At 50.3% G+C, this 11,649-nt stretch overlaps 1 protein-coding gene and 1 long non-coding RNA gene across 2 annotated transcripts; one reads left to right on the top strand and one right to left on the bottom strand.

Annotated features, from left to right (window-relative positions):
• Positions 1–5,185: 5,185 nt before the first annotated feature.
• On the bottom strand, positions 5,186–11,252 carry LOC133057546 (uncharacterized). Its single transcript, XR_009693045.1, has 2 exons — positions 11,063–11,252; positions 5,186–6,743 (listed from the first exon to the last, which is right to left on the bottom strand). It is a non-coding gene; the product is annotated as an uncharacterized LOC133057546 (long non-coding RNA).
• On the top strand, positions 7,655–11,074 carry SOST (sclerostin). Its single transcript, XM_061144151.1, has 2 exons — positions 7,655–7,907; positions 10,545–11,074. Exons 1-2 carry the CDS (start codon positions 7,691–7,693, stop codon positions 10,964–10,966), a joined length of 639 nt encoding a protein of 212 aa, XP_061000134.1. The 5' UTR covers positions 7,655–7,690; the 3' UTR covers positions 10,967–11,074.
• Positions 11,253–11,649: the final 397 nt, after the last annotated feature.

Below are 11,649 nucleotides of genomic sequence, written 5' to 3'. Positions count from 1 at the left end.
TATTGTGTAATTGATTGGAATATTCTTAATTGGAGTGGCCCACCACCGCCAATGAGGCAGGTAAGATTTATGTTCCTAAGAAAGGGGATAGGGGTGAGTCTCAGGGTCACCTCACATGAAGATGACTGCGTGGCATTTTAGGAGTTGAGTGATCCTGCAAACAGGCAGTCCCTAAACATCCCCTGCCCCTAGATGTTTTATAAATTCCTCCATTAGCACTAACTTTTTTATAAGAAGCATTGCTTTTTTTCCCCCTCTGAATAAAAAGCTTGAGAGAAACTGGGTGACTTGCCTCCAGACAGAAAGAGCCTGGGCAGAAAAAGAGCCTTTCTGATCTCCAGCTCACCATCTACAGCAGGGGGCAATTAGACTAGCTCAGTATTATCAAACCTCTTTGGCAACCTAATCTTCATATTTTGATACAAAAGCACTGATATATAAAATGGGTAACGTTTTTTAAAGTGGAACTTAAACATTTAGTTAAAAAGGAAATACTGTATAGGAACCGTTATAAATTCAAATAATACAAAAAGATTTAGTAAACCTTACCCCAAACCTTCAATACCTCTCCCTCAGGGGAAGCCAGTTCTAAGTATATCCTTTTAGAAAAGTTCCATGCATGTGTAAGCCCACGTTTGGATACATGTGTGTATGTTATTGTTTAGTCAACTAAGTTGTATCTGACTCTTGCAACCCCATAGACTGTAGCCTGCCAGGCTCCTCTGCCCATGGGATTTTCCAGCTAAGAATACTGGAGTGGGTTGGCATTTTCTTCTCCAGGGAATCTTCCCAACCCAGGGATTAAACCCGAGTCTCCTGCATTAGCAGGTGGATTCTTCACCACTGAGCCGCCAGGTAAGTACATGTGTGTATGTAGATATCCTTTTCCCCATAAATGGAAAATGTTCGACACTTTTATTTTTTCTGCTAAACAATATAGTGTACCCTCTGTTTCTTATATTCCCATTCATTTTACCAGCTACCTAGCATCCACTGTGTATGGACAAACTGTGATTTCTGTATACTGTCATTTTAAAGGTCCAGTCTGCTTTAATGAGCACCAAATATAAAATGAGACTCATGAATGATAATCACAGTGTTTTATCTGCTTTGTATCCAGTTAATTTCTGTTTTCCGTTGGGGTGGAACAGTGTCAGGCACAGCCTGATACTCAGAACTAAGGAAGGATGTTCTGTGCTCCCTTGTTAATTTCATGGGTGTGGAAATGTCCAAGCTAACTTTTAAAAAAAGACAGTCTCTGAGCTATGGCTTTCTGAATTGACGATCCCATTTATAAGAAGTTCAAATGCACGAAGGCTGCGTTTTTTAAGTCTACATCAAAATGAGTTAATTTGCAGGCAATACCATGGGTGGGTCATCTCCAGTTCATTCAAAGCAGATGCATACCACATTGTTATAATGTGTGTGTGTATTATGTTTTTATTTATTTACTTAGGCTGGCCATGTGGTTGTGGGATCTTAGTTCCCCAATTGGGGATTGAGCCTGAGCCCTTGGCAGTGAAAGCACCAATTCCTAACCACTGGACCACCAGAGAATTCCCTATTATATTTTTAACTAATTAAAATGTACATGATTTTTAAACCATGAGCCATCTCTGTGGAAGCTTGGGTTCTGGGGGATCTAGTTTGAAGGCCCATGAACCAGAGGACTGCATATAGAGCCTGTGGGGCCACCCTGAGGAGGAGGAGGAGGGCAGAAAGAAGGGAAGGAATTGCTTCTGACGGGATAGACTTTTCTGAACACAAAGGGCGACAGAGTCTTCTTTGGTCAACTTTATTAGTCAGGCCCCGCTGAACTCTTCTTCAGCTAGGCCTTCCTTGTCTTTTAGACTTTTATGGTCATCTCTATTATTTCATTTTAGCAAAAATCCTGCCAAGTCAGTTTAGCCTGAATTCCCCATCCTCCATATCTGGTCACCTTCAATACCTGGTCAGGTTCTTCACCCCCCACCATCCCCAGGTGATGTCTGACCACTCCTGCCTGCCTTCAGCAAGAATCTTTTAGGTTCCTTTTGCCAGAATCCTCTCTCACCCCCGATGTGTCCTCTTGGTAATTTTCCATTCATTGACTCCCCCACCCTGCTGTTTGGCTGTAAATTCTCACTTTCCTTGTTATATTCAGAGTTGAGTCCCATCTGTCTTCCCCACTACACAACCCCATTGCAGTGGTCCCTATACCTATTATGATGGTACCCCCACCTCCGTCTTTACCTTTCTTTCTTTTTTTTGGCTATGCTGGGTCTTCATTGCTGCACATGGTCTTTCTCTAGTTGCAGCGAGTGGGGGCTACTCTCTAGTTGCAGTGCACGGGTTTCTCATTGCAGTGGCTTCTCTTGTTGCATACGGGCTCTAGGTGCACAGGCTTCAGTAGCTGTGGCACAGGGGCTTAATTCCATGGGATTTTCCCAGACCAGGGATTGCACTGAGTCCCCTGCAAAGGATTCTTAACCTCTGGACCATTAGGAAAGTCCCTTATTTATCATTTGAAACAAGGATTTACAGAGGGGCCTTCCTGCAGGCAGAGGGTGGCAGTTAGGTTCTGGGGATGACTCAGGGCCCCACCTTAAACAGCCTGGTCTGCCAGGCAGAAGGAAGTGGAGGTTTAATCGTGTTGGGGCTGGGGAGCCATTGGCCTGTTCTAAGCAGGAGGGTGAATGACACAGGCTCTTTAGTGCCATCCCTCAGGAGCTGCTGAACCAACAAGTAGATTTCCACCTGTCCGGAGACCCTGCCCTCTACAGAGAATGATTTCTCAACTGTGAATGAAGACAGGGTGATTTGGACTTCCTTCAGGGCAGACAACTGTCTATAAACAGATTTCCCTCCAAATACAGATCCTCCATTTTTACCACTGATCTGTGGCAGCAAAATCTGTTTAAAAATACAGCCAAGGGACTTCTCAGTAGCTAAGACTCCATGCTTCCAATGCGGGCCCAGGTTTGATCCCTGGTCAAGGAACTAGATCCCACATGCCACAACTTAGAGTTTGCATGCTGCAATTAAAGATCCCACAACTAGGAACAGAGATCAAAGGTCCCACACGCCACAACTAAGACCCAGATCAACCAAAGAAATAAAAATAAATGTTTTTTTAAAGACTAGAGAAACACAGATAAGGAAAAAAGATTTTAAAAAATATAAATAAAAATGCAGTCACTAAGATTCCCAAGTTTCCATGAATTAGAGATGGGGGCTTGGGAACCAAGTAGAAACTGAAACTAACTTAGCTTTGCCAACACTTTCGGATTAAACATTCTACAAGCCTGAGGAGTCAGGAGCATAACTTACTTTCCAAATTTGGCCTATCCTTCAAAGTCTGGTTCAAATGCCACATCTTCCCAGATCCACCCCAGCAAGAAGAGGTTGTTCATTTCTCTGGCCCCAAACACTTTGTCCTTTTAAAAGAATGTATCTGAAACTTTCCTGAGTGGCACCAATCACTTTCTACTTGGTATTGGGGTTATGTGGATGAAGAATTTATTCCTTCCCTGATCCTGGAGCTCCTGGGTGGGGAGTATCTATCAGTTCATTGTGCCTGAGGACTTGCTTCATTAAATGTTTGACAAGTGAACTTAAGAATATGTAGCTTGATAGAAACGAAAACCAGTAAAATCATCCTGTAGAAAAACAGCCTTGCTAGAAATTCAACTACTGATAATTGAATTTAAATTATTAAATTCAATTTAAGGGACTTCCTTGATGGTCTGATGATTAAGACTCCACCCTTCCACTGAAGTGGCACAGGTTCAATCCCTGGTCAGGGAACTAAGATCTCACATGCTGCGTGATGTGGCCAAATAAATAAAATCAATTAAAAAAAATTTAACAGCCCATACTCAGGGTTGGCAGCCTTGTGGAAAAACATGCTGTTATGGATTAAATTGTTGATTGACTATGAATCCAAAATTCGTATGTTGAATCCAAGGACCTCAGAATGTGACCTTATTTGGAAGTAGGGTTGTTGCAGATATAATTAGTTGAGATGAGGTCATCAGGGTGGGTGATAATCCAACATGACTGATGCCCTTATAAAAAGGGGGAATTAGGACATACACATGCACACGGGGAGAATAGCATGTGAAGATGAAGACAGAGATTGGGGCAAAGCTTCTGCAAAACCAAGGAATGTCAAAGATTGCCAATGAGCCCCCAGAAATGAGGGGAGAGGCACAGAACAGACTCTTCTTTGAAGCCCTTGGAAGGAATCAACCTTGCTAATGCTTTGATCTCAGACTTGTGCCTCCAGAAACTATGAGACAATAAATTTCCGTTGTTTAAGCCACTCAGTCTCTGGTACTTCGTTTCAGCAGCTCTAGCAAACTAGACACATGCCCATTTGTATGTCACTGTTGAGACTGCGGACTGTTTACGCTCTCAGACCCAGCATTCACTTCAGAAATAACCCTCCAGGTAAAAGAACACTTAATGGAATCAGTCATTCAGTTGCTCGGTCATGTCTGACTCTTTGCAACCCCATGGAATGCAGCACACCAGGCTTCCCTGTCCATTACCAACTCCCAGAGCTTGCTCAAACTCATGTCCATCAAATCAGTGATGCCATCCAACCATCTTATCCTCTCTTGTCCCCTTCTCCTCCTGCCTTCAGTCTTTCCCAGCATCAGGGTCTTTTCCAATGAGTCAGTTCTTCTCATCAGGTATCCAAAGTATTGGAGTTTCAGCATCAGCATCAGTCTTTCCAATGAATATTCAGGACTGATTTCCTTTAGGATTGATTACTCAGCAATAAAGAGGAACAGATTGTTGATACATGCAACAGCTCAGATGAATATCCAGGGAATGAGGCTGAGTGAAAAAATCCAGTCCTAAAAGGTTACATCCTGACTGATTCCATTTATATACCTGAAATGACAAAACTGTAGAAACGGGGAACAGATTCGTGGTGCCATAGGGTTAGAAGTAAAGGAGAAGGGCATGATTATAAAAGGGCAATGAGAGGCATCTTTGTAGTCAAGAGTTGTTCTTTGTCTTGACCATGATGGTGGTTACTTGAATCAATACATGATAAAGTTGCACAGAACTAACACACACACACACACACACATGTACAAATAAAACGGGAAATCTGAATAAGACTGGTAGACTGTATCAATGTCAGTATCCTGACTTTTGCAAGATGTTATCATCAAAAGAAAATCAGCAGAGGGAATAGGAAATTTTCTCTATATTCTTACAAGTACATGTGAATTTACCATGACTCAAAAATAAAGTTTAACTCAAAAAATGACTTTGTCCAAGGATATTCATAGCATCCCTGCTGAGGACAGAGGAACATCGGAAATAACCTAAACTACCAACGACAGAAGTCAGCTAAAACCCTGAGGGTTTAACTCTGGGAAGTACTGTCTAGCTCTGAACAATGACAGGTCTGTGGACTGCATAAATATAAAACTGAATCAGTGTTCAGTGAAAAAGCAGATGGCATCACAGCAGGTTCTCTCTGAGCCATTCTGTGAAAAGCATGGCTATACCTTGGCAGAGAGTAATTCAAAAGAATGGAGATAATTTACAAGTTCAAGTCTACTGGATCCTTCTCTTCCTTCTCCTTCTTTTCTCTCCCTCTCACTCTCTGTAAAACATTATTTCAGTTTCAAATCCCAAGCCTCGCCATCCTCTGATCGCTGGCTCCTCCTTCCGTCTCCAGCAGATGGCAGAAGTGTTACAAGGATGGTCCCCTTGGTCTCTGTTTCCTAGGGATGAGCTGCAGATCCCAACAGCAGGTGGGGCCCCAGCATCAAGTCCCTCTGGTTCAAGGAATCCAGACATCAGAACTGCCCTCTCCGAACTCCAGGGCAAGAAGTCTGGCCACAGTAGGGTTAACGGTCCACATTCCAGAGTCAGGGAAAAGGAGGCTGGAAGGTCACAGACAAGAGGAGAGGGTTCGGAGGGCCCCCTTCTCACAACACAGCCAGCTCTGTTGGGAGAGATAGATCACCCGCAACAATGGCCACAGCTGTTTTCGTCTGCCCTGAAGGAAACTGACTTAGGAAGCAGGTATCAGAGAGGGCCCTTCCTGCAGGGGCTTCTGTCTGGCTTGTAAAACTGTCAGAGCAGCTGCATTTATGTGTCGAGTGATGGATGATGGAAAGGAGGGACAGACGGCCGCAGATGGACACAGTGACTTACAAGTCAAGACAGGTGGCAGAGGCTCTGCAGGTGGGGTGTGCTGATTCATTGCCCGGTGAAAATACCAAATACCACAGTCCACTTCCCAGCCTCCTTCAGGGCCTGGAGCGAGTGTGCCTCCTCAAACAATCCGTCTGCCACGAAAGCTTCCGCGGGTGCTCCTTTCTTTTCCTGCACCTCAGGTGTGAATCTTCCTCCCCCTCCCCAGGCCCTCTTTCTTTTCCAGGGTGTGTGTGTGTGTGTGGCTTAGTCGCTCAGTCGTGTCCAACTCTTTGCAACCTTATGGACTGTAGTCCACCAGGCTCCTCTGTCCATGGGACTCTCCAGGCAAGAATACTGGAGTGGGTTGCCATACCTTCCTCCAGGGGATCTTCCCAACTCAGGGATCAAATCCAGGTCTCCCACATTGAGGGCAGATTCTTTACTATCTGAGCCACCAGGGAAAGGTAGCAATTCCTTCTGAGCTCTCTGTAGCTAGCTGGACCTGGTATGGCTTCACCGAATGCATCCATCCCATGCTCTGCACCGATAAGGTTTTCCACACAGGACTCAAAGCTGGTTTTGAAGAATGTAATGGGCTGGGAAACAACAAAAAAAAAATGTCAGCACTAAAAATGCTTGGCTTCCACTTTTGCTGAGAAAAGGGATTTTGTGCTCTCCACTTCTACCCACAGCCTGGCCCGGGAAATAACTGCCTTTGGCACATCAGCCTGCCAAGAAGTGCTTGTCACCAAGCACAAGATCCCCAAGGAGCCTGAGCCGAGGTTTCCTCCTTGTCTCCATCACCAGAGCCTGTTGACCTCTCACCCTGGCCTGGAAACCGGAATCCCTGCCCCCTCAGAAGAGGAAGCCCCTGCTGTGACCCTCCAGATTTCCCTCTTGCCTTCCAGAGGGATGATGACAAGCGGGGCCTTCTTGGTCAGGATAATTGATGCTGAGCCACATGTAGACCAATGAGGGTTCTTAAAAAGCTGCCTTCTGCCTCTGCCTGGGTCCATGGGGGGCCAAATAGACACTGCTAGGGGCCGTTTTATTTTGGTGGGGTGACAAATGAACTTGGCCTGAGAGATGGGATCAGCAGGGCTAAGACCTGCGGAGGACTCAGAGCTGTAGTTTGCTTCATTAAGCTGGTCCCGAGTTTGTTTTGAGAAAGCCTGAGGGGCCCGGGGAGGTAGAGATTAGGAGCTGGAGCTCGTTTTGATATCCGAAAACTGCAGCCGCCTGCACGTGGGAGGCGCTGAGAGCAGGCTTGCCTCACACGCCCCCCTCACCGTTGGTCACCTGGGAGCACCAGCAGCAATTTGGGAGATTTCTGAGCTCGAGGAGGAGTCTTTGGGGAGGGTTTGCTCGGAGCACACCCCTTTCCCTCCTCCTGGGCTGAGGGAAGCATGGGACCAGCCCTGCCCCAGCCTGTCCTCATTGGCTGGCATGAGGCAGAGGGGGCTTTAAAAAGGCAAACGTGTCCAGGCTGGGGACCGGAGCCTGTGCTACTAGGAAGGCCGAGTGCCCTCCCCCAGCTGGCACGATGCAGCTCTCTCTTGCCCTGTGTCTCGTCTGCCTGCTGGTGCATGCAGCCTTCCGCGTGGTGGAGGGCCAGGGGTGGCAGGCCTTCAAGAATGATGCCACGGAAATCATCCCTGAGCTGGGCGAGTACCCTGAGCCTCTGCCAGAGCTGAACAACAAGACCATGAACCGGGCGGAGAACGGAGGGAGACCTCCCCACCATCCCTTTGAGACCAAAGGTATGTGATGCAGGAGAGTATTTTTAGCATAAGGGTCCTGGGAAGGTTCTCTCTGGGACTGTTACCAGCACCAGTGGATGGACAGCTTTGCCAGGAGGCCAGGGAAAGATGGCATGTCAGCTGTATCCTTGGAACTCAAGTGCAAGGGTGTGGGGCTGATAGGGTCCTGGGAGTGAAAGCCCAGAGCAGGAAGGAGGCTGAGGTGCTGAGGGTGCAGCCCTGGGACAGGTTCAGGGGCTCAGGAGGTTTCAAAGAATCCCCTCCTGAGAAGAGAGGAGTAGGGTCCAACTGCTGACACAACTGGGGAGGGGACAAGGCAAGGAAGCTTCGCGTCTGTGAGCACCTGCTAGATGCAGACACTACACGGACTATGCCTGAACCGCACCCCAGGGAACTCCCAAGTTCCTCCTCCCAAGGAGGCTTCAGAGATGAAGTGGCTTGTTAAGCCAGCTGAGATTTGAAGCCAGTTTGATCCAATTACAAGACAGCCCTGGCAGGGGACTGCCTGGGGGATGTCGGAAGCCAAAAGTCACAGTGAATCCTGGCAAAGCAGTGAGAAAGGAATGCCAGAGGGGCACCCCTCCAGCCCCTACCACCATGATCTACCCAGTGAACTGGCCCTTGAAGGGAGGGGCGCTGCAGCTACCTGGGAGGGGGCCCTGGAGGGAAAGCAGCATCCTTGGGGCCGGGCGTGGACACAGGTGGCACCCTCTGTCCTGAGTCCCCACCCTAGACTCAGCCTTGCCTCCTTCCTCAGAGGGAGCCTGATCCTAGTGGAAGGGCAGAGACCCCACCTGGGTCCCTGGCTGGGTCTGCACATAGAAGCCTGCGGGGCAGTGTGCACAGCTGGCTCTGCAGCTGGCAGGAAGGGCTCGGGGGGGGGGGGGGGGGCTGGAATGATGCTCCAGAGGAAGGCCCTCTGGCTGCAGTCCAGGTGGGAGAGGAGTCCACAGCCCCGGCCCTGGCATCCCATCCTGTCCTACCTCCCAACCAGCTGGGAATGGGGGCTCTGCAGAGGGCGCCCCAGAGGAGCCTGTTCCTCCCCTGCTCCTGCCCAGGGAAGATCAAGTAAACTCAAGAGATGGATTGTAAGGAACCCAAGATGTCCACCTCTCTGGGTTCCCATGAAACCCACAGGCGCAGAGGAAGCCACGTGCTCCAGAGTCACCCTATGCAGAGGAAGCACTTGACCTACGGGTACTATTCTTGGAAAGCCCCAAGCCTCCTTCCCTGGGCAAACAGGCCATCCCCACACACCACTCCTGCGGGCCTAGGAGCAGGGACAAGGGTGCCAGACCAGACCAGGAACCAAAAGGCTAGCCGAGGGAGGAAGGCAACCCCCTACATCCCCCTCTGCTGTGCTTGTTCTCCAAGGTAGGGCGTGGGGGACTGGCCTTCTCTGTCTCCTCTTTGGTTTATGGTCATAGGATATTATTCATCCCTTTGTGTCACATAGAAACTGACCCTATGAGACCCTTGGGGATCGACAGGTGCTCGTATAAGGACCAGCTGTTTAAAAAAGCTCCTACCAGTCTAAGTCCATAGTAGGAGACATGATCAAGCTGTCTTCAGGCATCAAGCCAGACCTTAGAGCCCAAACTTCCCCTGCCAAGGGAGCAGGTCTATGCCACCATTGGGTGTCCACAGAATAGCACAGAAGAGATGCGCCCAGCGCAGTGCCTGGTACACACCAGGTACTTAATAAGTGTTTGTGGCAACTGAAGCTTTAGGTTTTCAGTCAGATTTCGGCCCCCTGATAGGGAAGGAACGGTAGTAAAAGTAGTAAAAGGCAGCCCTTTGGCCCCCCTCACCCCTCTGCCCAACATCCCCTGGTGCCCAGGCACACAACTTCCACTTTGCGGGAGCCTAGAGGTACAGGGGCCTCAGAGGTGCAGTCAGGAGACCAGCTCTGCCTTTCCGGAAAGAGCTTTTCCTTCTCTGGGCCTCAGTAATAATGAGGGGGTTGGAGGTGCTGCCATCGGCTCCTTTCAAGTCTAAGGACTTCAGTCTCCTCCCCACCTCCCCTTCCATCCCTCTCCCCCTCAGTAGCTGCTCTGATTTATTACCGTCAATTAACCCCTACTCCTTTCTCCATCCCCTCTGCACCCTGTCACCCCTCCCAACCTGCTAGAAAAGGAATTTGGGAGAAGTCAGAGCCATTCAGAAGGTGTGGCTAATAACTACCCTGCTGAGGCCAGGGGCCCTGTGGGACAGATGTGACTTAAGTCTGGCGAAGAGGGCCCCCTTGGAGAGGAATAATAACTGTAATAACACCAACACTTCCAGCTCTATGTTCCAGGCAGCGTCCCCTGAATTATATATGTAAAGGATCGGCTCATTGAATCCTCAAGACAACCCATTCTACAGATAGGAAGCGCACAGAGGTTAAGCAACTTGTCCAAGGTCACACAGTCATGGAACTGATATTCGAACCGAAGCAGTCACTTGGCTCTGCAGTTTTAGGGCGAAAGGGTGGACCAGAGATCTTGCCACCAGCTCCAGAGTATCTGGGCCCTTCCCATAATAGACCTCCAGGGGCAAAAGCGTCGGGGAGAGGCAGGTTTGGAAACGGCGGGCGGAGGTGGTTTGGGGGGAGCCGGGCCGGGTGGCCGCCCTCACGCGCGTCTCTCTCCGCAGACGCCTCCGAGTACAGCTGCCGGGAGCTGCACTTCACCCGCTACGTGACCGACGGGCCGTGCCGCAGCGCCAAGCCGGTCACCGAGCTGGTGTGCTCCGGCCAGTGCGGCCCGGCGCGCCTGCTGCCCAACGCCATCGGCCGCGGCAAGTGGTGGCGCCCGAGCGGGCCCGACTTCCGCTGCATCCCCGACCGCTACCGCGCGCAGCGGGTGCAGCTGTTGTGTCCGGACGGCGCGGCGCCGCGCGCGCGCAAGGTGCGCCTGGTGGCCTCGTGCAAGTGCAAGCGCCTCACTCGCTTCCACAACCAGTCCGAGCTCAAGGACTTCGGGCCCGAGGCCGCGCGGCCGCAGACGGGCCGGAAACTGCGGCCCCGCGCCCGGGGCACCAAAGCCAACCGGGCGGAGCTGGAGAACGCCTATTAGAGCTGACCCGCCGTCCCGCGGGCGGCCCCCAACCCAGGCGCCCCAGGTTTCCGCCCCCTGCGCGCGGTTTGATCGGTTGGGTTTCATTTTTAATACCTGCAACCCGGGGCCGGGGTGGGGTGCTGAGACCTTCCTGGCTGCAGGCCTTGTGGATCCCGGGGTCAGCAACCACCCCACCTCTCATCCGCGCCGCGGGGGTCCCGGGGGCAGGGGAGGGCGCTGAGAGTTACAGACACTGAGCCACGCAGCCCCGCCCCGCCGGGGCCGCCTACTTTTGATGGTCCCACTTGAGAGGAGGCGGAAAAGGAAGCATTTCATTGCCCAGGAACTGGTTAAGAGAGTTCGATCCGATTCCCCTTCCCCCACCTCTCTGCCAGGCAGAAAAGCCTTGAGTGCCTTGCTGTGCCCAGAACACAAGGCTGGGTCCCTAGATGGGGTTTCTAGTCCTGCCCCTGCTCCCAGTGTGCCAGGTGATCTCGGACGGGGTTACGCTGTTGTCTTCCTGGACTTCGAGTTCCTCTTTCTAAAATGGAAGTGGGGGTGGGATAAGCATCTGGAGCAATCTGCTGTCACGTGATTCCACGGACTCGGGTGCCCTTTGAATGGGCAGAGGAGAGAGAGAGTTTGGATTGAATCATTGATGGGGTCGCTTCCAGAATTCGGAGTTGTCATCCTCTGATCTG

This window comes from Dama dama, chromosome 5 (assembly GCF_033118175.1).
Source record: "Dama dama isolate Ldn47 chromosome 5, ASM3311817v1, whole genome shotgun sequence".
NCBI lineage: Eukaryota > Metazoa > Chordata > Mammalia > Artiodactyla > Cervidae > Dama > Dama dama.
This window is presented reverse-complemented; position numbering and strand designations above follow the sequence as displayed.

What these genes read in the sequence shown, in the direction of transcription:
- SOST (XM_061144151.1), top strand. Translation starts at nt 7,691, where the DNA reads ATGCAGCTCTCTCTTGCCCTGTGTCTCGTCTGCCTGCTGGTGCATGCA. An exon ending in CCATCCCTTTGAGACCAAAG is followed by an intron (nt 7,908 to 10,544) that starts GTATGTGATGCA and finishes CTCTCTCCGCAG; the next exon opens with ACGCCTCCGAGTACAGCTGC.